We start from the raw sequence: 26,287 nt of genomic DNA, 5'->3' as shown, positions 1-26,287 counted from the left end.
TTTCTTCCTATCAACTAAATGTTTGTTGGAGGCATTCTTTAATAAAGTTCTATTTAGTTAGGGTTTATTATTTAAAATTACAAACTCATGTTCTAAAGGTACATAACCAAATCTAGTTGCTGTGTGATATTAGTTGTTCAAACTAAGTATAACTGTTTTGTGGTTGCTCTGATATAGAGTTCCTTGCAGGCTTTGTAAATTCTATCTTTCCGAACATCATAGAATGTGAAAGGAGATGTGTGATCTTCCTATTCATTAATAAACTCAGGTCAGTAATTCCATTTAAAGGCAAAAGAGTACCATAAACTAAACATTTTGAAGAAAAGTACTAGGGAAGGTGACTGTTTACAAAATGCGTACTGCACTACAACTTTAGAGCTTGGAAAGTGTTTAATTCAGAGACAAAATAGATAATGGCCAATGAATATTAATAAGCCACTTAATTATTTAAATAAGTTGTCTACTCACTGTATCTAGTATTTTTAAAGTAATGTTTGCATCATGTTAATATCCTGATGACCAGTCACAAAGGGTAAAGATGATTTACATAATCCTTACATTCTCATATTTTTGTGAAACCCTTAATATTTCAAATATATAAAGCCTTTCAAACAATTATTTAATTTGCCATTTAGATAGCACATTAATCAGAGTTCCATGTCTGCACAAGAGCTTTGTAGTTCTTATCCATGACATGCATGAAAGTTAAATTAAGCTGAGGGTAATTGACCTGTGTGCATTGTACTAGTATCATATCTATAATATACAAATAACATACTTCCGTGGTTACTGCAGCATTTCCTACTTCTCCTGAGTTTTTATAATTGAAACACTGTTGAACTTCATCTGTATACTATTTCTTCTCTCATGAGTGATTAAATAACTGAAGCAATCATTTGATGAGTTTTGGGCTGCTGCTTTTGTTTTTGTTTTGTTTTGTTGTTGTTGTGTAAGAATTCTATTAGTACTAGCTACTCTACCAGATGATGGTTATTGCCTTAATAACAGGTACAACAGATACAATGTTCTAATGAGCATTGTAATGCACCTTGTAATGAGGGAATATTATGAAAATAAGAAGGGCAAATTGGATGACTGATTGTGTATTGTGCTGAAGTGCTGTGCCTATCAATCCATGAATGTTGAGTGCTCAGTGATGAAGGCAGCACCATCTTCAAATGGAAATCTAGTGCAGTCCATGGATTAATTTCCAACTACGTAGAATGGTCTCATATCATGTTAGTATGCAGCTGTTTTTGACTCCGTTGCCTTGTGGACTGGGCACAATCTGTCTCCAAAGTTCTCTTTAAATATTGCTTAATCCATTCTATGCCAATTTCTTGATATTACAGTTTGCCATTGATCTAGGTTGGTATTTTTAGTGAATGTTCCTTGGATTTAACGAAGAGTCGTCATTTTTAAAACGAAATCAATATTTGTGATTGTTTTCATAGCCAAGTTATTCTGCTTCAGTAATATCATGATGTCTTGAACCTTTCCCTCTATACTTGAAGCAATGTGTTATCAGTCACTTTTTATCAAGGAAGGATATAAATGTTGTCATTATTTCATTATGACAGGTCAACACCCATCACATCTGCCCACCCCTCTTACCACTTTGGGTAGTTTTGTGCCAAGAATTTCCTGGTAAAGGCTATAGCAGCAGACATAGTTAGAGGATACTCAAGCTAACCTATATACATTCCTTAAAAAATGGGAACTGGGTGAGGAATGCACATAAAACAGTCACATGCTGTGTCTTCAAAATCACATATGATCACAAGAAAAATAATATTTTGACAAGTGAAACCTGTTGTATAATTATATGGATATGAATCTATCCTTGTAGGTCAAACTGACCCGAGTTACCAGTATATTCTGTAATAGCACCACTAGTCACAGCAGTTTTCATTAGTTTAAAATTTGACTATTTTTGACTGAATACTTACTCATCCCTATTTGCTAAGGGAAAGTTTACCAGAAACTAGACACCTAGCAACACAATCCCAAGGGTCACTGGATTATGCAAGACTTAGCACCATTTATCAGCTCCATCAGAGAGGTCTGTCTACACTATAAAGACACATAAGCAGCACCTGTCATCCTGAGAGTCAAGGAAAATAACATTTTATTTAAGGATCTCTATTTTCTATGATGCTAATCTTCAAAAGGAAGTATCTTTGGTAAAAGTCAATGCTATTTTGAACATTTCAAAAACCTCTTTTGAAAGGAAAATAGAATTGTAATTATAGGTTGGTGCGGAAGTAATTGTGTTTTTTGCCATGAAAGCAATGGCAAAAACTGCAATTACTTCTGCACCAACCTAATGGTACCCAAACAAATACATATTGATAGTTCAGCCTCGCCTTTTAAACATTTTATTTTGAAATATTAATAATTTTAGGCTTACAGAAAAGTTACCAAAGTAATACAGGAAACTCCTGTATACTTTTTATCCAGATTCTCCTAATGTCAACAACTTACATGCCATGCATTGCAGTTATCAAAACCAGGGAATTATCACTGGTACAAGATTCTTAAGTAAACTAGAGAACTTATTTGAATGTCACCAATTTTCTTCCTAATGTTAGTTTTCTGCTCCAGGATCCAATCTAGGATCCCATATGGCATTTATTCCTCATATCTCCTTAGTCTCCTCCAACCTGTGACACTTTCTCAGTCTTTCCTTGTCTTTCATGACCATGACACTGAGGATGAATACTGGTCAGTTATTCTGTAAAATACATCTTACTTTGTGCTTATTGAATGTTTTCTCATGATTAGACTGAGGTCATGTGGTTTTGGCAAATAAAAAAGAAACCCACACACAGAAATGATGTGCATGACATATGAGGGTATGTGATGTTGATATATCTTATTCATTATGTTAACTTTAATCACTTGGTTAAGTTGGCATCTACTGGGTTTCTCTACTGTAACATGACCAGTTTTTCTTTTGTAAAAACTCTTAACTGTGTCTCCCATTTATTCATCATCCCCTACAATATGCCATTGATCATAATGGGCATCCCAATGTCCTAGATGTTAAAAAGTGAACAAGTGTCCATCTTAGAAGTGATTGGTAATGTACTTCTGTAATTATGGTCAATCAAGAAAGACAGCAAGGGAAAATGGACCAAGAGCGTGACAGAGAAAATAGAAGCAACAAGTCGCCAGAAAGACAGAACACTGGAGAGTGAGAAGTCCTAGAAGTGGTGTGATATATGTGTGCCTATCATATACTCCTGCAGAGTGTGACAGCTGTCCCCTTCTGGTTCACGGCCTTGGGACTTAGCCATAAACCAGAAACAGTCCCTGTCTCCATGGTACAGACATTCTCATTGGGAGTTGGAGGAGGAGCAGGTAAAAAAATAATTAAATATGGCCGGGTGCGGTGGCTCACGCCTGTAATCCCAGCACTTTGGGAGGCCGAGGAGGGTGGATCACGAGGTCAGGAGATCGAGACCATCCTGGCTAACATGGTGAAACCCCATCTCTACTAAAAACACAAAAAATTAGCCAGGCGTGGTGGCAGGCGCTTGTAGTCCCAGCTACTCCGGAGGCTGAGGCAGGAGAATGGCATGAACCCGGGAGGTGGAGCTTGCAGTGAGCCGAGATCGCGCCACTGCACTCCAGCCTGAGCGACTGAGCCAGATTCCATCTCAAAAAATAAATAAATAAAAATAAATAATAATAATAATAATTAAATATTCAGGATAACAATATATTGTCAGGTGTGAGGAAAGGGTACAGAGAATGGCAGGGGCTACTGTTTTAGATACAGTGGCCAGGAGGCCTCCAATGAGGTGACCTTTGAGGAGAGGCATGCAGGAGATGAGGGGACAGTGAAGAGGATTTCTAAGAACACTCCAGGCAAGGAGAATGGTGACAGCTGAGGCCCTGAAGCTGGCGGCAGCCTGGTGTGTGTGAGGAAACTCAAGGTCACCAGTGTGGCTGGAGGAGAGCGGTGAAGGGGGAGGGCAGTGGGAGATGAGGGCAGGGAGGTCCTGGGGGTGGGGAGATCAGGTGGGGCTCTGTGTATCATACTGAGGACTTTGGATTCTGTTCCAAGAGCTGGAAAGGTTGACATAATCGGGAGAAAGCAAGCCCACACAAAGCAGAGGTGTCTATTCTTTATATTTTTAAATGGAAAAGAGAATAATTTCCACGAAGACAAATAACTCCTGTTTATAGGTAAAGTAGAAGTCAAACGGTGCCCAATCCCTATTCTTCACTCCCTTCTTTCTATGACTTGTACATCAACTAGAGTTCATGCCCCAGTGATGGGGGATTATCAATAAAGAAATCTCATGTGAGGAAAGAGTTAACATAGCAGGTTTGGTGGCTTACTCTTTGCATGTCTCCAAGGGAAACCTTAACTATCCCCTGGGAATGTGGCCACCATTCATTTTGTCACTGATTGGTTATTGTGTTGTATACACCTGGAACAATGGACCATGACATAACAATTTGTCAGGGTTGCTTTGCTCAAGATCAAGATTGATGACTGATTCATTGTTAGGGTCCTGGATTACAGTTGCCATGGCCAGTTGGTAGCAGGCTGTGCATATGTGATCAGGACCCATCTGCACCTCAGACGTTGAGACTAGAACTGGGCTTCCCAGGGTGGAGACATTCCATACATGCCTCTGTAGTTTGCTACTAGAGAGAGAGTCCTTGTGCGTGTGGCTTCAAACTAGAAAGAACATTGGAAGCTTGTGCTGGGCTTCTCTTGACTCTGCTGATACATTTATGTTTCCTGTTACTTTTCCTCTGTATTCCATGCTGTAATAAATTTTAGCCACGAGTGTAAGTTGCTATTGAGTCTGTGAGTCCTGGCAAATGTCAAAGAAGCTTTTCTGTACATTAGTATTTTTCGTATATTATTTGCTTGATTCTTTTTTTACATTTTTATGTTTTTTATGAGAAGGGCTTGTTCATTTTGTTTCTATTTTTTAAAGTTTAATTTTTGAATGGATATTTTCATAATTCAAAAATTTATAAAAACAGTCATCAGCTGATGACTACATCAACAAAATGTGGTATATACATACAATGGAATATTACTCAGCCACAAAAAGGAACAAAGTACTGATCCATGCTACAACATGGATGAACCTTAAAATCATGATGTTAAATGAAAGAAGCCAGACATAAGAGGTCACATATTGTGTTATTGCATTTATATGAAACATCAAGAGTTGGCAAATCCACAGAGACAGAAAGCAGATTAGTGGTTGCCAGGGTCTTGTGAAGGGCAGTAGATGGGTGAGTGAGGGATGAGGGGTATGGGAATTAACTGCTAATGGGTACAAGGTTTTTTGTTTAAGGGTGATGAAAATGTCTTGGAATTAGATAGTGGTGATAGTTATACAACTTTGTATATAAATGCGTTAAAAACTGCTGATGTGTACATTTTAAAAGGGTGAGTTTTATGATTTGTGAATTATACTCAATGAGAAAGTTTAAGAAAATTCAACGATAATAGAGTATGCAGTGAAGTTTTCCCCTCATCTCTTTTTCCCAGTTAATCAGTTGACCTCCAAACTGATACTTTGGTTTTCCCTCTCCCATAGATATTTTATATATATGTATATATATATATATATATATATACACACACACACACACACACACACACACACACACACACACACACACACACGAGCAAATATATCCATACTTATTTTCCATTTTTACACAAATAGTAGCATACCGTTTTCCTCCTTGCTTTTTTTAAGTTTAAAATATTCATTGTAAAAGATGGGAAAAGCTATGCCATGCTGACACTAATAAATAGAAGCCTGGAGGTGCTATATTTATAATAAAGATAAAAAGAATTGCACACAAATACAGGATTCTAGTTAGTAAATCTGTTCCTCACAGGCATATGTAAGTATGTGGATACTGAGGTTGAACAACTAAATGTATATAGAGTAGATAATGAGAGCCTGTTTTCTCACTGTCAGAGAAAAAAAGTTAAAAATAAAAGGGGAAGGTTAGGATGAATGCTGTGGTGTGGATTAGAAAGGACACATGAGTATGTATACAGATAGATACAGGAATAGATATTGATCTGTGTGTATGCATGGGTTATTATGTACGCTTTCATTTCCTAGCTCTGTCTAGGGAGGACCTAGAAGCAATTAACACCCCAACAGCAATGAGCATACATAGCACCCACATCTTTGTGTCTAATATCATTCTCCAATAACGGAACTAGGGATCTTTGGAATAATGGCTGATTCTGGACAGAAGCAGGGAAAATACAAGATGAGGCTGTAATGTCTTTTGGTGTAAGAATATAAGAAAGTGCTAGAAAAAGGGTGGGGGCACGAAAGAGAGCACAGTAGCCAATCTGAAGGAGCTCCCAATGACTGAAGTTGGAATAACTTGAGCAAGAAACTAAATGATGATAGTATAGAATTATAGCCCATAGAATAAAATAGATGCCCATGAGTCCATAGTTTACAATAAATAAATAAATAAATAAATAAATAAATAAATAAATAAATAAATGGATAAGGTGGGGAGAAGGGACAACTCCTCCTTACAGAAGAATTCCAATTAATAAATGGAGAACAAATGAAGGAAACACAAAATCACTAGTAGGCAAATGCCATGGTAATAGTGGTTGCAGGCAAGATCCACTGATACATGCTGAAATCAGTGGGTAAAAGTTGGAGGAGAAACAGGATATTTGCATTGTCCCAAAGTATTTCTCCCAGGATATTTATCAATTAAAAGTGAAAAATAGACCAGGCATGGTGACTGGCTCATGCCTTTAATCCCATCACTTTGGGAGGCCAAGGTGGGAGGATCTCTTGAGGCCAGGAGTTTGAGACCAGCCTGGGCAATATAGCGAGACCCTGTGGGGGTGGGGGCAGGGGGGTGGGGGGGGGGGGAGGGGTGGGGAGGGGGGAGGGGGAGGGGGGGGGGTGGTGGGTGGGGTGGGGTGGTAGGGGGTGGGGGGGCTAAAGGGGGGGGGGTGGGGGGGGGGGGGGGGGGGTGAGGGTGGGTGGGGGGGGGGGGGGGTGGGGTGGGGGTGTGTGGGGGGGGGGGGGGGGAGGGGAGGGTGGGGTGGGGGGGGGGGGGGAGGGGGGGGGGGGGTGGGGGGGGGGGGGGGGGGGGGGGGGGGGGGGGGGGGGGGGGGGGGGGGGGGGTGGGGGGGGTGGGGGGGTGGGGGGGGGGTGGGTGGTGGGGGTGGGGGGGGGGGGGGGAGGGGGGGGGGGGTGGGGGGGGGGGGGGAGGGGGGGGGGGGGGGGGTGGGGGAGTGGGTGGAGGGGGGGTGGGGGGTGGGGGGGGGTGGGGGGGGGGGGGGGGGGGGGTGGGGGGGGGGGTTTGGGGGGGGGGGGGTGGGGGGGGGGGGGGTGGGGAGGGGGGTGTGGGGGGGGGGGGGGGGGGTGGGGGGGGGGTGGGGGGTGGGGTTGGGTGGTGGGGGGAGGGGGGGGGGGGGGGGGGGGGGGGGTGGTGGGGTGGGGGGGGGGGTGGTGGGGGGGGGGGGGGGGGGGGTGGGTGGGGGGGGGGTGAGGGGGGGGGGGGGGGGGGGGGTGGTGGGGGGGGGGGGGGGGGGGGTGGGGAGGGGGGGGGTGGGGGGGGGGGGGGGGGGGGGGGGGGTGGGGGGGGGGGTGGGGGTGGGGGGGGGGGGGGGTGGGGGGGGGGGGGGGGGGGGGGGGGGGGGGGGGGGGAGGGTGAGAGGGGGTGGGGTGGGGGGGGGGGGGGGGGGTGGGGGTGGTGGGGGGGGGGGGTGGGGGGCTATACAAAACATTTTTTAAAAAATTAACTGGGCATAATGGTGCATGCCTGTAGTCCCAGGTACTCAGGAGGCTGAAGCAGAGGATTGCTTGAGCCTGGGAGATTGAGGCTGCAGTCAGCAGTGATTGTGCCACTGCACTCCAGCCTGGGCAACACAGCAAGACCCTGTTTCTAAAATAAATAAATGAAGGGAAAATAGTCACTTTACAGTGGAGAAACCCAGCAGATGCCACTTTAACCAGGTGTTTAAGGTTAACATAATGAGTGATAAGATATAGCAATATCACATACCCTCAGATAGAATACACATCATTTCTGTGATATTCCTGCCAAAAAGACATGGTTTCCATCTAATCATGAGAAAACATTCAACAAACACAAAGTGAGAGGCATTTTACAGAATAAATGACCAGTACTCATCCAAAGTGTCATGGTCATGAAAGACAAGGAAAGACTGAGAAAGTGTCATAGATTGGAGGAGACTAAGGAGAAGGGAGGAATACATGCCATGTGGGAACCTGGATTGGATCCTAGAACAGAAGAATATTAGGAAGAAAATTGGTGACATTCAAATAAGGTCTCTTGTTAAGAGTCTTGTACCAGTGTTAATTTCCTGGTTTTGGTAATTGTGTTATGGTTATGTAAGTTTTTAACAGTAGGGGAATTCTGGGTGAAGGGTATACAGGGACTCCAGGTATCATTTTTGCGATTTTTTTGTAAGTTCAAAATTATTTCAAAAGGAAGTATTTTAAAAGTTAGCTTTTTTAGTCTGTCCTTTGAGGCTCAGAAATATTGTCGGGTATTGTTTCTTTTCATTTTTATTTTTTTAAAAAAACTTTGAGTATGGGGATGAGAAAACTCTAAAATCCATGTCATGACTGATCATGAGATTGCCCGCCCCCGACAAAAGCTTGATGACTCAGATAACTTAATAGTTAAGAAAGCACTCATACATATAAAAGCACTTCACAAACCTAGCAAATGAATAATTTTGGCTGTAGAAGGAAGAACGTTCAGTTCAAAATTGTTGCCATTTACAGTTGGGTAAACTGGCGATCCGTTGGGGGAGAGTTACTTGACCTAGTTCACATATGCAATTATCAAAAGAGCTTGATGACTCCAGCGTTCTTCCAATCATTATTCGGTCTTCTTTCCTATGGAGGAGAAGGAAATGGAGAAAACATCAATTAGTCTATTGCTTTAGTAAACCAAAAGCATCCAGCTCTTATCACAGTCATGCTGCTCCACATTGCATTGGGACTGTCTGTGAAGTTTTGTGGCTCTCCTTTACTTTTTGCACTTAAAAATGAGGGGTGGAGAGCCAACTTTTCCTTTGCTAATCCCTCCCTCTTTTATTGTTTCTGATTCATGATAATTTAGATTAAGACTTTATTAACCTCCATATTTAGTTCATGGACAATTACTTGGATAACTTGTTTTGAAAACAGGGCAGAAGAGAAGAATTTTTAGACAAAGTTACCTAACTCTGTGGTACGAAATTTTGCTTAATTGATGAACATCAGAACACTGAGCTGTCTCTGCTCCCTTGTCCATCCTTCTCCCCAAACACTGCATTGTTGAGTTTGCTGACCAGAACTGGGGATTATAACTGTGCCTGCGTATCACATCTTCACTGCATAAAACTCACTGATGTCTGATTCTGTTATATTCTCATTAGTACGATGCCCTGGCCAACTAGGAAGAAACCTGTCATAGATCAGCTGAAATACTGCAGTAGCAATTCAGCCTTATTATGGGTCAAGTATTTTGTACAGTAATTTAGAATCTAATCCAACTTATTTAAAGTGTTGTTTTATGGGATCATAGCTCAAAATCATTTCTTCCTGGCCAAGTTGTAATTGGGCATCTGGTGAGAAAAGACTTGGGCTAGGGCCAGGCATGTATTCCCCAACCACTATTTGATGATACCATTAATACTGACCCTTTGCTACGGGAGCTCCATTAAGTAGGAGAGATTTGGAAATTTGAAATTTGAAAACTATTTTATGTCAACTATTTTGTCTAGAAGAAACTCTTAGATGTTAGGGTAATATACATCTGATCCTACTTGGTTAGTAAATAATCTCTTCATGTAGCATAGCTGAAATGAAGTCTTTTTCGCCATATCAGATTTTTTTGAAATGTGTATACAAGGTACTTCTGTGCATCTGGAAATAGCAATTAGTTCTTCTAGGAACATGACATTATTCATAGAACATTGTTTACTTACTGTTCTTTTTGCCCTTGCAGATGACCTTTCTGCATGTACCATCTTTGGGGTGTCCCTTGTTTTCCTCTATCTCAGTGTGTCACTTGGTCCCTGACTTATGGGGTTATATATTCCAGAGGAATCTGAGCTGTCTGCTATTTTCTCTAAATACTCTTTTTTTTTTCTTCAGTGTTTATTCTGCTGCATAATTGGTCTTCAGTTTCTTAAATTTATGGTTTTTTAAAAATTTTTGATGTCTAATCCAGATTTGCAGTACTGCTTGGGTTTTCAATGTTTTTATTTCTGTGCCTTCAATTCTCACCCCAGGGTCAAGTTTTACTGCTAGATGTCATTACAAGTTTGTCTCACATTTTTTGCCATCTTTCTTGATACTGTTTTCTTTGAAGTCAGTAAACAATTCCATTTGTTTTTCATCCTTTTATTTTCTAAATGATCTCCAGTATTTGGATTGAACCATGTTGTATCTAGAGATAGAGTAAATCACTTTTCAGTATCTTGTTTATGATGAGTTTATGTAAAATTGCTTAATGTCATGTCTAATCTGTTATTTAGTTAAGTAGATATGGCTATAGAATCTATCTGTTAGAAACAGTTTTGCAGCCATAACTCGGTCATAGGCATTTAAATGTATGCTTTAAATTGGATTTTTGTCTATCATAAATAAGTTTTTTTTCTGTTGAAGCTCAAATTTTTTTTAACCCACTGGAAATTGGTAGAAAATAAATTAGGCTTTGCTTCTACCTATATTCTTATGAGTAGATAGTGGACAGTGAAGGCAGTTTCCACATTGAAAACTGTACAAAAATTTGAAAATGTAAAGTCCACAGTAATATAAATGTATTACAGATGACAAATTCCCTTTAATTCCATTAAATATGACAAAAACCAAGACATGTCCTATGTATCAGCCATGATTTGTTAGCTAACTAACTGAATGGTAGTAATGTTCTAATTTCTGTCTTAGCATGCAAAAATGCAAACAGAAAACCTTTTTCTGTGACTTTAAACTCTTTAACCATCTTTTATATGCGTCTAAATACAGTGAGTAGATGACACTGTAGTATCAATAATCTCTTAGCTCCAAATACTTTTTAGAGGTCTCATTTTTAAAAAACCACATCGTTTTAAGACCACATTGTCACACTGTCTTAATATCTTTGTTCATCCACCTATTTGTGAAAGATAATAAAACTGAAGTAATAATTTGAGGATTTTTAATAGCTCCATGTACTCTGTGTTCTTGTTTTAAATATTTCACAAATACCTATCCTAGGAGTCGTTCCACTTAACAAACTTAATTTTTTCCAGCTTTTATAAAAATGTAATTTCTAGAGTTTCTGCAGTTTCCTGATTATTTTACTTTTTTTACTAACCAAAAAAAGTGTTCTATATAGAAACAAATTCAGTCTTAACTTCAGTGTTACTAAAAAATTTTTAAAACCATAGCCATCCTTAATCTCCCAGTACCCCACTGTAGGAAGAATTTGACTTTGGAATATTGTCTCATTTTTCAAAGGAGCCTGATAAGTAGTTTTGGAAAATGCCTTTTTCTTGGGTGAACTCTAGATGTAACCACTGAAAATATCTGAAATGAAACGTTCTATCAGCAAGTAGCATAAACACTGAAAATGCTGCTTTGTCACACATAACAGTTCTAACAAGGGCTCCTTATGCAGCCTTGAGCAAGTCATGGGAATCCTACTACCTCTGTTTCTCTTCATTTCAGAGCAAGCAGCAGCACTGAATTTATAAGACTATTTGGTTGTGGTTTCCTAGAAGGATTTTTATAAATGTCAGGGGTTATTTAATTCTGAAAGTCCTGTTAAATCCATTAAGAATTGTATGTACATTCAATTCCCCAAAGAAATGATTCATTCAACAAACATTTATTGCAATCTCTTACTTGTTAGGCACTGGGCTCAGTAATGTGGAGAATACAAAGTTAGGAAAGACGTGGTTCTTGCCTGACCTTTTAGTAAGAGGTTGCTTGTGTTATATGCCGTAAGCCAGATACAAACTAACAGCTAAAACAGTCCAAGGGCACAGGTAGGGACTGGGATTATATCCAGCAGTGGTGGCTGAAGATGCAGTCATGGGAGAGACACTGTTTGAGGTGTTCTTTGAAGAAGGAATAGGAAGGTGTTCCAGGCAGAGGGAATAACCTGAGCAAAGATAGAAGGGGAAAACTGTGATATGTTTGGGGAGTCGAATGTTAAGTCAGAATGGCTGAAGCATGAGAAATGACACCATCAGCTTGTGCAAAAAAAAAAAAAATGATAGAAAAAAAAGACTGACAAGAGGAAGTACCTCTTAGAAAGCTGTTGAAGTATCGAAGGTATGAAATATTAAGGTTTTGAATTAGGTGGTCATGGTGGGAAGGAAAAACTAGTGATGGAATTGAGATTCAGATGAATCCTACGTGGTTAAGTAGAAAGGAGTGGATATTTTCCTCCAGCCTACTGACCTTGTGCTCATCTTAACATCAGATTTCTTTGAAGTTGCAGTGAAAGTCTGCCATACTTTTTGTTTTGTTTTGCATTAGATGCTATCTTGTCCACCATCATATCTTTTGTGCCTAGTACATGTTAGGACTTGGAAAAATATTTGTTGAATGAAACATGAGATTGTTTGAGAGAGGGAGAATAAATATGGGCTCAACTGAGAGGTACACAGAGATCTCTTCATCTACAGTTGTAATTTCACTCCCAGTTCAGTTTTTACTCAAATATAGATGAAAATTGTATACACCCATGTGCCAACTTTCCTCACTCAACCAGATTTTAACCTAGATTTGATGGCCTACAGATTGCTGATATTTGCAAATCTAATTCCATCCCTTAGCATTATAGAAATGATATTTGGCTAAATGCTGTTGGATACTCCCCAACTGTTACATTTTGCATGCTTTTACCTTATATACGGATTTAAAAACAAAATTACTTAGTGGCCATTGTTAAGTGTTATTTTTAAAATAATCAGTGTGATTATGTAGTAGTAGTCTAGCATTTTTTGTCTTAAAATGTTTGAGGTTGAATTTTACAGCAGATGGGTAGCTTGCAAATCAAGGTATTCTTGGAAGCATAATGAGTGCTAATAAGGTGATTCTGAATCAAGTATGAGCTCATAATCTTCAAAAAGCGATTTTGTGAAAAAGGTGACTGCCTAGTTCAAAAATATATATATTTAAAGTTTATTAAAGAACTATTGTTCTAAATACACAATGACATTTTCAAAGTCCAAAAAGTTTGAACATAGAAAGACAAAGAAATATTATAATAGAGCCCAGGAATTAACACTTAAAAAAACTCACAGTAACTGTAATTTAGTCCAAGCAATATGCTTTTAAAAGAAATGGGAGAAATAATAAGAAAGTAATTTCAACATGGAAGTTTAAGAAAGGATCTCTAGGCTCATGTACTGTATCTTGGAGTTTGTATAGTCAGCCCAGTCTCTTAGACTTTCTCCATGTTCATCTCCATTCCTGGATAGTGATTGCTGGTTTTCTGAACAGGCGATCCTTAGGTCTTAGTGCAATCCTTAGTAACCAAGATACGATTCAGGTTTGGACAACTGAGTCTGCTTTCAAAAACAGGGAAGGTGTCTGGAACATTTGAGAAAAGTGTTTCAACAACAACAAAAAACCTTAAAATGATTTTTAAATATTTAGCAGCATTCAGCTGGTGTCAACATTTGGCAATCATTTCCATAATTGTGACTTGCATATTTTAATAGGCAACTGACAGATAAAACAGAACCAAGACTGTCTCCCCCTTTTTCCAAATTCTTGAGGCCTCACTTTAGTGGCATGTGACATTTACTCATCTTTGAAATGATAAAACATTTAAACATGTTTCACTTATTTCTCCCCAAATTTTCCTATTGTCCCACTAAAGAAATACCTTTAAAAAGTGGCATTGCTTCCAAGTCAGAGAAAGAAGGAAGGAGGAAAGGAGGGAAGGAGTGAGTGAAGAAAGAAAGCAATTAGGAGACACCCATTGAGAAAGGCTTTTCATTCTGAAATACTTCAGCTCCAATAATAATGTATTTGTAACAAAAACATAAGGAAAGTGTAATGAATAGAGTAACATACTCATGAAAAGAGGGTAATATAAGAGAGTAGGATTCCTCCACCCCCAAGAGAGAATTATTTGTGCCATTTTTATCACATATTTTTCATTATAAACTCCTCTGCTTTCGTTGAAGCAAAAATGAATAGCTGTGATTAATTATGGCCCAGAGAAGTCTCATTCTCCCCATGGAACTTGCTCTTCCTCATTTTCAACAGCACCACTAAACATGCACCACTAGTTACCTTTGATCTCCCTACTGTTCACAACCTCCAAGCAGGCGTCAAGTCCTAGGTCCCCCGCCAGCACAACTACTCATGCCTCTGTAGTTATGGGAGAGAGAAGATTTGTAAACTCCTTGTGGGCAGTTTCCATGGCATAATCTTTTTCATTTCTTCCACAGTATCTAGCACAAGTTTTTACTTTTATGCAGGAGAGGTATTAAACAGTATGCCTTCTTTTATCAGACTATAGGAGCAAATGCAATTCAGTACATTTTCCTATTTACTGTGGTTGCCAGAAAGCTCACAGCTATGTTTTGGGCCTAGCTGCAGCAATTAAACTTAGTCTAGAATTTTGAAGTTTTAGCTGCAGCAATTAACCTTAGTCTAGAATTTTGAAGTTTTTGATACAATTATCTCCATTGTTCCACCTTCCCCATTATATCAGTCTTTACAGTTACTGTAATAATCTTACTGCAAAAATATCTTTCTTGAAGGTCATTTCGAAGCCTTTTGGGAAGAATGTAATTGTCTAAGTAGTAAGAGAGCAAGTCAACAAGAGAAGGGGCTATTTCCATTTCTGCATTTTCTTATTTGCAGCTTATAAGGCTATCTGAGTGATTTTCATTTGGACATGTTAATGTATTCCAGGAATTCCAGTATGGTTAACTGGGGGCCTCAGTTTAAAATGGGCTTCCAGTGATACTCAGAAGTAAACCAAATGCAGCTGGGGCTACTTGTAAAACAGAAAGGAATAAATAACAAATACTTGACACTCCTTAGATGTTCACTTTTTTTCATTAGGAAAAAAGTAGAAAGGGTTGTATGAGATGTGTTTTTTCCTTACTTCCTCGCTGCAGGGTGCAATTGATGAACTTGTATTCAGTGCTTGTTTTGAAGTTTAGTAATCTATTGATACTTAAGCTTTTGATCATCTGTGCTGAAATGCTGTGGTCAGCATTACATTGTTTGCCTAATCGATGTGGAAAGTATTTTCCTCCTTTTAGCTTGTCTTTTTTCTAGGTATCTTTTTTTTAGGGGTGAGGAGAAGGGGTAATGTTCTCAAATGATTGGGATTTCTATAGTGAGTAAAGGTGTGAGTTTATTGGAGAGCTGAGGGGCAGTTTTTAAAGAATCCTTTATTCGTTCAAATTTGAGTACATAGCAAACATTTAGAAAACACTCTGGAAATGTTTATACAGCAAATGTAAGCAACATACAACACAGAGCTCTCATATACATACTTACCATCATAACTAGTAGCCCTACTTTGTAAACAGAAAATGAATGTGTTTCCCAGGAGTAGTAGAATAGATTTTGAGAAGGCCAATCCTTCTTCATGACCTAGACCGGCCTTCTTTTACGTGGCTGCTAACATAATTACTGATGTCAGAGATGTAGAATTAAGGTGTCCAGATTCCTTCAGTATGACCTTTTGGAAACTGAATTATCAGTACCATAAGAAAATGCTTAGCAAATAACTAAATCCATTGTCAGATAGGACAATATTCCCTTAGAGCAGGGGTTCTCAAAAGTATGGCAGATGGACTAGCAACATCAACTTCACCTGGATGCATTTAGAAATGTAAATTCTCACCTCACCCACACCTACTGAATCAGAAACTCTGTGGGGAGGCCTGACACTTTCTGTTTCAAGGAACTGTCCTGGTAATTCTGGCAAATTGGGAACCATTAGTTTAGAGAAAACGATAATTGGTTTAGCAGGGTGTCAATTAAGGATGATGTTTCAAAGCTTCATAATTCTCAGGACTCTGTCTTGTTCCTCCAATGCCTCTTCCTTCCTCACCACTTGTTCAAACGGCCCTTTCTTGATATATATTCAGATCTGTTGGAAGGGAAATGATGTCTATTCTGGAAAACTAATGTTTCTTTCGGAGACCTATTATATTTTCCCTCCAAGGAGCATCACAATGCTTTTTAGCTGATAAAAGGCTCTGAGAGGTATTGCATGAAAGACAGTTTAGTTCTGTTAACTGCGTGTTAGTGCAGTTTAGTTCTGTTTAACCCAAGAATTTCTCTAAATCCTTTGATCATAGAACCCTGTCTTTGTGGAGCATAGAGAAACTTATGGAATATTATATAACAGGTAATTGGGCAAGAATCATGCTGATGTCTAAATGTGTGGAACCCAAAAGAAATGAAGTTATTTTAATTATCTGCCTATTATAACCCTTTGAAAGGATTAGTGACTTTTTTGTACCCCAAAACGTGTATTGTAGGTGTTGCTAGCTGCCACATGTGGACCTTCAAATTTTCATATGTAGCAACTGTGAGAACAAAAGGGTGTGTGTATGTATACACACACACACACACACACACACACACACACAGTATATTCAGACATTTCACATTTATATGAGTCAATCTTCACTTCCATAAGGTTAGCCTATTAAAATGAAAAATCAGAAAAATGAAAAATTGGCTCAAACATCTATAAACAGTTTTCTAACGAGATTCGATTTTATTATTTTACCAATTTATTTAAATGATATTTAAAATCACTTCGCTATAATTGTTTAAAAATATTTTAAGCACCATTAACATCTTTTATAGTCTCTTATTTGACTTTGTCTTTCTAACTTACCAGGAAAAAATGACTTGCCTGGTTTCTTGTTATCATTTTAATATATGTTATAAGTAAAATATAACAGTACCCATGGCCAAATTAGAATAAAAATAGTACCAACTAGAGTGTGATGCTCCATGCTTTTTTATATAATACAAATGACTTTGAATGTTTTATTCATTATGATTTTAAAGTGGATGTTCGTTATGCTAAATCTTAAAGAAGCTTGTGATGGTAAAAGAGTGTCTCTTGACTAGATAAACTAGTCTCCTAAGTAGGCACTGGCTTATTACCATTTGAAAAGGAGCAATAATTCTTTTCTCCTTTTAGTTATTTACGAGGATGAAATTAAAACTTGGATATGCTTCTTTATCCTCTGCCTTTCCACCTAGAATACTACTAAGTTGTGGGAACAGCAACTGTTTGACAGTAATATCCATTTCTAATAAGAGAAGTGTCCTCAGTTTCCTAACATTATACATATACAAATTCCCTCCCTAGGCACATAGTAATTTATACTACTCATATAATTGGTAATTACTCTATGATAATATATTACCTCTTTTAGGGAAGTAAAATGATTTAAAGTAGTTATAATCTGTCAAAGTTATTATGCTTAATTCTCGGGAAATATTTTAGTTCTGTTGTAAAGAACTAATAAAGAAAAATATATTTTTTACATTTTGTACTGATTTTACTTCCAAAACATACTAAATTTTACTTTGTTCCTTTATTCTTTCAAAGCACCTAGAAAGTATGTAGGGGCAGGAATTATTTCTAGAGAAGCTAGCACAATTGGAAAATAATTTACTGATGATCTAAAAGTAATTAGAATTAAGGCCACTTGAATCTCAGCTTAGTACTCTTTCTAATAAAATCCTGTATTCCTGTTAAAACTTAAATTCATTTCTTCTTGGGAACAAATACATTAGAGGACAGAGTATGAACAGCCTGTGACCTGCTTCCAAAATAGTTAATTCACATAACAGTGGATTTATTTGTTGTTGTTATTATTTTCCCTATTATATTGTCTTTAGAAGTATTAGTATACTTTTGGATTCTGTATCCTCAGTTGTCTAGTCACTTTTTTTTTTTTTTTTTTCTGAGACAGGGTCTCACTCTGTTGCCCAGGCTGGAGTGCAGTGGCAAGATCATGGTGAGAGACAGGACTAGCTGGATTTCCTAGGCCAACTAAGAATCCTTAAGCCTAGCTGGGAAGGTGACCACATCCACCTTTAAACAGGGGGCTTGCAACTTAGCTCACACCTGATCAATCAGGTAGTAAAGAGAGCTCACTAAAATGCTAATTAGGCAAAAACAGGAGGTAAAGAAATAGCCAATCATCTATCGCCTGAGAGCACAGGGGGAGGGACAATGATCGGGATATAAACCCAGGCATTCCAGCTGGCAACAGCAACCCCCTTTGGGTCCCCTCCTATTTTATGGGAGCTCTGTTTTCACTCTAATAAATCTTGGTACTGCACACTCTTCTCCCGCCGCCACAGACCCAACGCTGACTTCCACCCCTCCAGATCCAGCAGGGTGTCCGCTGCACTCCTGGTCCAGCGAGGCACCCATTGCCGCTCCCAGTCGGGCTAAAGGCTTGCCATTGTTCCTGCATGGCTAAGTGCCCAGGTTCGTCCTAATCAAGCTGAACTAGTCGCTGGGTTTCGAGGTTCTCTTCCATGATCCACGGCTTCTATTAGAGCTATAATACTCACCACATGGCCCAAGATTCCATTCCTTGGAATCCATGAGGCCAAGAACCCCAAGTCAGAGAACAAGAGGCTTGCCACCATCTTGGAAGTGGCCCACCACTATCTTGGAAGCTCTAAGAACAAGGATACCTGGTAACAATGACTCACTGCAGCCTCAACCTCCTGGGCTCAGGTGATCCTCTCACCGCAGCCTCCCGAGTAGCTAGGACAGCAGGCATGTGCCACCACACCCAGCTAATTTGTGTGTGTGTGTATATTTGTTTTTAGTAGAGATGGAACCTCACCATGTTGCCCAGGCTGGTCTCGAACTCCTGTGCTCAAGCAATCCTCCACCTCAGCCTCCCAAAGTGCTAGGATTACAGGCGTGAGCCACTGCACCCAGCTCACTTTTTATATAACAGGCAGATTATCTACTGTCATCATCAAAATGTCTATAACCCTTCATTTTAAAAAGCTGTGGAGAAACCTAAATGATAAATCACAGAATAGAATTGATATGTTTATCTTATTGGCATGTTTACATGATGCAGCCACATATTAATTTGTGTTTGAAACCCTTTAGTTTTATTTTGTGAATAATATTTGCTTAACCAAAAATAAATTGCCAATAAAGAAAAGAAAAGAAAGAAAAAAACTTGTACATTTGAAGCACTGAAAAAGTCAAACCCTAGTGCCTAGGCCCGCAGATCGTCACCTCCACTTTGCAGTATCTCAAAATATATCTACTTTACAGTCATTTAACTAAAACCTCTGAAACTCAGCTTTCGGTGGGGTAGTCTTTTGTGAAATGGTGTGTGCAGTTCATGTGCGTTCTCATTTGCCTTTGTCCTTAGGGGAATGAAATGCTTCAGAAGAACACTTTGTACCATTTTGTGTTAAGGTTGATCTTTTCTCATCATTTGGAGACTTTCTCTGCTTTGTGATAGTGTCAAACCTACAGCACTCACTTGTCATCTGAGTAAACTTGCTTCTGAATGGCACTATGGTGTTTTTAAAAGATTCTTCTCTTAGGGTGGTGATGATAGTCATGAAGTTCACAGACCACCTCTTTCATTGAGACCTACTTCCATCGGTTCTCAATCTCCATGGGATATTGCTAGACTGTTACTTCTGTCAAGTCACGGCCGTTTATGCTTAAGCCCTCATGACCCAACTCCTGATAATTGGACATTGCTTCTCCCAAACCAACTAGCAAAATGCTACTGTGCAAACATTTACTAAAAAGCTGTGTTAACAGATAACATGTTTATGCTAATTGTTCTGCTTCAGGAATTATGGAAGGCTATTTCTAACATTTGGTTACCTAGGGCCAGGTGCAGTGGCCCTCGCCTATAATCCCTAGCACTTTGGGAGGCTGAGGCAGGTGGATTGCTTGAGCCCAGGAGTTCTAGACCAACACGGGTAAACCCCGTCATTATAAAAAATACAAAAATTACCTGGGCATGGTGGTGTGTACCTGTAGTCCCAGCTACTCGGGACACTGAGGTGGGAGGATTACCTCAGCCTGGGGAAGTTGAGGTTACAATGAGCTGTGATGGTGCCACTACACTCCAGCCTGGGCAACAGAGTGAGACCCTATCTAAAAAAAAAAAAAAAAAAAAAAAAAAACCACACACACGCACTTCAGTTGCCTTGTCTTATTCATTCTGAAGTCATTCAAGATCCCTGGGTTTTGAACAAAATAAATTTGCCATAAATTTGGGCTAGTAACTAGTGTCTGGACATACCTAACAGCCAGTTGATATGCAGTCTTTGTTATAATCTTAGAGGGTAAGTGGTGGCCCAGACAGTATAAATATTTGAACCAGCTCATTCCTCTATTTAGAACTATCACAGTATTATGAAGCAAAGTATCCTGATTGAGTATGAGCTCTGGACACAGAGCACACAGGTTCAAATCCCAGCTCTGCTGCTTATTAATTATGTCAGCTTGAGCATGCTTTTTCACTTCTCAGTGCCCCTGTTTCCTCAATTTCGAAGATTAAATGAGATAATGCATATAAAGTACTTTGAACAATGCCTGGCATGTGGTAAATCCACAATAAAGTTAGCCATTAATATTCAGGTAGACATGGTGTGAAAAAATTGAAACCAGTTTACAGTATTCTAAAAATCTCTCCAATTAGTTTTGTTTTTTTATGACTAGTTTTGTTTTTAAAATTAGTTTATGTTTTATGACTACTTTCATGATATTAATAGAAAATATAATTTTACAGGGGCCTCAACCTGGTGTCTAAATGTGTATCAACAATTGTCTCATGCCAAGTAACATGAGCTAAAGCTGTATATACAAATATCTGCAGCTTATTCATAAGTGATCTGAATTAGTTAACATCAAAAGGGTCACTTGACCTTATATGCAAGAGTCTAGTATACCAAGTCAATGCAAAACATGAAACAATGTAAAACCAAATTAATAGACTAGTTATCTTTAGTAGAAAGATGAGTGTAAAAGATTAGCGCACTGATGTTTTACACTATGTAGTTTCTTTCGTTCTATCCACTTTGTCAAAATCTTTGAGAATGGAATTTGATTTACCTTATATAACAGACATAAACTGACTTTTTTTTTCAGAAAGACATGTTTTCTGAAGTTTTCTAATTTTATCTTGATTTTGAGGGAAAGCACAATGGAGCTAGAGTAGATTTATTTTATTTATTTTTCCTCACCAAAATAAGGATTCTGCTAATTAAAAGGCACTGACTAGAATATCACCATGGCCTGAATGACCCCAGAAATCTTTTTGTGCTTAATATAAAGGATGCACATTTTTAATGAACACTACATCCTTAGACGTGTACTACTCTTTTAATAAGTCTTATTCCAGCTGTTTAAATTGACTAAGGGAGTACAGTTCATAGATTTTGAAGCTAACTAATTAACTCTCTGTTCTTTGCTTTATTTTTTTCTTGTTTTGGGTGTGGAGATATGCATCCTTTGGTAGTGGTCATATTTCAACTTCTTCTCTGTAAGACCATGAGACATTTATGGTTGAGGCATTGATTTATTTTAAAGCAAAAAGCCTCCCTTTATCACTATTTTCTTTAACCCCATTTCTAGTTACATTGTTTGTGGAGGGCCTTGTTTAGTTCTTTAAATACTGGGAACAGTTTCATCATCATTAAATATTAACTGCTCACTGGAAGCAGAAGGTGAGCTTAATTAAGGTTGCAGTATTTACTAAATTTGTGAGAGGAACATTTTAAGACACACACATATATGAAAGAGAGAGAGAGAAAGAAAAAGAAAAATAATCTCAGCAGTTTCTTTAGAGCTTTGTCAATTGTGTTCACATATCTGAAACATTTCATCCCAAATGAAAGTTACATTTTGGATGAAACTTAACATACTTGGTAGATATTCATGCCAGGCAGAATAGATCTTTATTTTTAGAAGAGAAAGCATTTGTATCAATACCTTGTTTTCGTGTCTGTAGAACAAAAATAAACAGTAAGTTGGCCTAATTTTCAGATACTTTTTAAAAGAATCATTTGGCTAAAAATGCCACTTAAATACATGATACATTTAGAGTTTGGAATTTTCCCTGGGCATATGCCTGATACTCTAAACCTCATACAATTGTGTTTTATTTTTAATTAGTAATTATTATGGGAACATAATAGTTGTGCATATTTGTGGGATACATGTGATATTTTGATACAGGCATACAATGCATAATGATCAAATCAGGGTAATTGGGATATCTATCACCTCAAACCTTTATCATTTCTTTGTGTTAGGAACATTCCAATCCTACTCTTTTAGTTATTTTAAAATATACAATAAATTGTTATTAACTGTAGTCACCCTATTGTGCTACTGAATACTAGACCTTATTCCTTCTATCTAACTGTATTTTTTACCCATTAACCATCCCCTCCTTATAAGCCCTTGCTAACTACCCTTTCTAGCCTCTGGCAACGAGATCATTCCACTCTCTGTCTCTATGGGTTCAGTGGGTTTTTGTTTTGTTTTTTTCTCTCGCATATGAGCAGTATTGATCTTTCTGTGCCTGGCGTATTTCACTTAACATAATGTTCTCCAGTTCCAATCATGCTGTTGCAAATGACAGGATTTTGTTCTTCTTTATGGTTCAATAATATTCAATTGTGTATATGTACCACATGTTCTTTATCCATTCTTCCGTTGATGGAAACTTAAATTGATTCCATATCTGGGTCATTGTGAATAATACTGTAATAAACACAGGGGTGCATCTCTTTGAAATACTGTTTTCCTTTCTTTAGGACAGATACCCAGCAGTGGGATTGCTGGATCATATCATAGTTCTATTTTTAGTTTTTTGGAGAACCTCCATACTGTTTTTGTTTTTTTTTTTTTTTTCCAGTGGCTGTGCTAATTTACATTCTCACCAACAGTTGCCTACTTTCCTACAATTTTAATAACAACTTGGCACAAAGGTTTCAGTAGAACTTTTGGTGATGAAATGTATACTTTCCCTAACAAAATATAAACTTAGTCCATGCCTCAAAAGTATTTTAATGGCAGTCCATGTCACCAAGTAAAAACTTTCTGCGTGGAAATTCCATTTTTGGTGTTAGGTTGGTAGTAGGGTAGGAGTGTGAGGAAAATGCTTATTATAAAGTGGAGACATTTGGCCTCATTGGGGGATTGAAACATAATTTCACACAGACTAATTCACCCTGCAAACAATCATTCTGATACCATGTTTTACATTTCTTTATCTGAAAGAAGATTCATGTTTAACAAAAGAGGAACTGATTTTCATCTTTGTACTGCTAATTTCAAAATGCGGAGGTAAATCAATAGCTATATCTACCCTTTAAATAAAGTTTGAGTGGCGAGATATGTGGCTGGCTATAAAGACATAATTATTTAATTTATTCTGAGCCGCACACTGAGCCCTGCAAAGATAAATTGTTTAAATCTGAACAATAATCAGTGCCTTTCTCACCTTATACTCTTCATAAATTTGTAAGATATTTTTGCAAATTAAATTCTTCTTTGAAACTTTTCATTTTACTTAGAGACAGGAAATTTAATTTTGCCAAGTGGAAACCCCAAGGTTTGAGGTTGGTGCAAAACTAAAACCATTTAGAGGTGAGATTGCCCAATACCTTCTGACTTCCCAGGTTTCAGGACAGCGAAAACTCACTTGAGACCCTTAAGTCATGGAAAGCCTAAAATAATTAGCATGGTTTCAAGGGGCAGAAGTCACAATGTAGGAAAGCCAGTTAGGCAGAGAATGCTTGACGTTCTTATTTCAGAAGTTCCTTGACTAAAGCCTTCAAATGAAAGACGAAAGCCACGGCAACCATTTGGAAAGATCTGACGAAACTTACAGCTTTGAAAAGGGGTGTTGGGAAGATGATTGTGGGATGTTACTTTGAAATAATAGGAAAATATCCATCTTGTTAGCTCTTGGGAGATCAGGGGTGGGCAAAAATGGCATTTCAACAGAAGAGCCATTTTTGGGGAGTTCACTCTATTTTTCTATTTAAGAGAGAAATCAAAATGAAAATACGAAGGAAAACTAACTTGACCCGTAAAACACCATACAACTTGGTTTAAGCTTTAGTTTCTTTACCTATAGAATGAGGAAGTTGGATTAGATCAGTATTTTCCTAAGGGTGTACTAAAGAGAGATGTTAACCGTAATATGTTGAAAAAAGGGGGGATGGTTTGTGAGTTAAACAATGTTGGGAAATGCTGGGTTAACAAAGGTAACCAGGTTTCTTTACTTTAGGACATGTGAGAGCCTTTATCATACTCTTGTGTATTGTCAGCCTACAAGCGAGGAATATAAAGTGACATTTCTTATACCTAATTGACCAGTGAACCCAGCGTTTGAGGTTCCTCTCTTGGTATTAGTTGTCTGTGGTACACACTCTGGCAAATGCTGGACTAAATGATCTCTAAGAGCCTTTCCAGCTTTACTATTTGATCTTTCTATGATATATCCGTAAACATATAAACTTCCCCAGAGCAGTACAATTTTACTACTTCTGACCTTACTAATTCTTAATCTTTGATCATTCCAATGAAAGAGTCTGCATTCTTACTGAAAAAATAAATTCAGGACTGTGTCTGGCAATTGCTTAAATGTTCACGATTGTAATGTGAGGCTATTATGGATTGCCATTTTTCTTGAATATATTATTTGGTTCATTAGAATTAGCCATACCTCTCTACTTTGCGCTCTCTTTTAATGTAAGTAATCAAGTATTGACTGAAAAAGATATCTATGCAAATAATGGCTATTCATCTGCATGCTGTGAATCTGTACCTTTATAGCGCTTATGTGTGCGTTTAGAAACATGATGCTAAGCAGTTATTTCCCTGCACTTTAATGATTGACTTTTACTCGAATTTGAGTATTCCAAAGACAGGGCTGAAGGGGAAAAAAAAAAAAAAAAGATTAACCACCCCTCACCTCTGCACACACAAATAAAAACCTTAAAAACTTAAAAGCCTCATCTTTATGTAACACCTCATATACTCAAAAATCTGTTCTGTAAAATCGGAGTTACGGGTTAGGCAGGTGTTGGTCACACACCATCCCCCTCTTCATCCTAGCCTAAAGGGGGAGCTCCAGGGGACACCGAGGGTATTTAAATATACTGTTGCGCCACCGGTGGGTGGGAAGGTGGAGTGGCTGCCAGGGTAGCGAGCCGTGTGAAGCTTTTGGTGGGAGGAGCTATGGATCAAAAATTGCTGTCTCCAACAGTCAACTTCCTTAAATTTCCTTGCAGCTGATCAGGTAAGCTGGGGCTGAGAGTGCCTTCTACTTTACTCTGGGCAAATGAAGGCCTGGGAGAGCCTGGGCTGATTCCATGGAGAGGGCTGCTAAGAATCTTAAGGTAAAGAGGTAAAATGGGTTTTCAAGGATTTGCCTTTATTGAGCTCAAGTCATCAAGGCAGAAGAACAGAGCGGGAGAGGGCTGCCAGATAACATATTGTATGGGGCATACTTATACTAAAAAAAAAAAAAAAAATTCACTGTTTATCTGAAATTCAAATTTACCTGGGAGTCCTGCATATTTATTTGATAAACCTAGCATCTCTAGAAAGGATCCTAAGCAGAAGCCCTAGCTGGGGAATAAAGGGGGCAAGCAGCTGGTACCCTGTTTGTCCTGACTTGTAAATCGTTGTGGCAAGTGAGTGGATGAGGTGTCCAGAAAAAGGAGGTAAAGAAGCCTAGGACCAGGAGATTTGACTAATGGGTCAGAGAGAAACACCTCCTTATGTTCTTAATGAAGTCTGTGTAGAAGGAGATGTTTGAAATTATATGATTTTATGTGTGTTTTATTTCTTGGAGTAACAAATTCAGTACCATTACTTTTTCTCTCCCTTTTTTTCCATTCTTGATGACAGTTTATGTTGGCAGCTATCAGCTGCTCTAAAGACAGCGTCTAGGAATACTTTGCATCAGGAATGCCTTCTGACTTTTGATAACTTGGTACCAATGTGCTTCGTTGTGTTTGGGTTTTAATTTTATTCTGGTTGGCTGGTTTGTAAATAGATGATGCATTTTTGATGAGCTTATTATTGACCATTCAGTTAATATTTTTCTACAGCGATGGACAGTATTCGATGAGAACCGAGGTAAAAAGTGTGTAAGTGGGGTGGAATAGGGCAGGAAGTAGATTTGGGTTATTAGTGAGGCAGGCTTGCTTTCACGGTGAACAGCTTCTGGGATTTTTAGTGTTATTTGCTGTTCAAAAAA

The 26,287-nt window shown here is 38.7% G+C and overlaps 1 protein-coding gene across 9 annotated transcripts in view; it reads left to right on the top strand.

Moving 5' to 3' along the window:
• Positions 1 to 26,287, top strand: part of MBNL3 (muscleblind like splicing regulator 3) — a 122,873-nt gene that overhangs the window by 56,884 nt on the left and 39,702 nt on the right. For 2 of the 9 annotated variants that reach the window (XM_050777683.1, XM_050777680.1), the window contains exon 1: positions 25,332 to 25,421. The exons of 5 other annotated variants lie outside the window; for them this stretch is intronic. In XM_050777683.1, the coding sequence (XP_050633640.1) occupies positions 25,395 to 25,421 (27 nt within the window). In that variant the 5' untranslated portion in view covers positions 25,332 to 25,394. 2 more of the 9 variants (XM_050777687.1, XM_050777684.1) reach the window with 2 other exon arrangements.

This window comes from Macaca thibetana, chromosome X (assembly GCF_024542745.1).
Source record: "Macaca thibetana thibetana isolate TM-01 chromosome X, ASM2454274v1, whole genome shotgun sequence".
NCBI lineage: Eukaryota > Metazoa > Chordata > Mammalia > Primates > Cercopithecidae > Macaca > Macaca thibetana.
The sequence above is the reverse complement of the archived record's forward strand: the minus strand, read 5'-3'. Positions and strand labels throughout refer to the sequence as shown.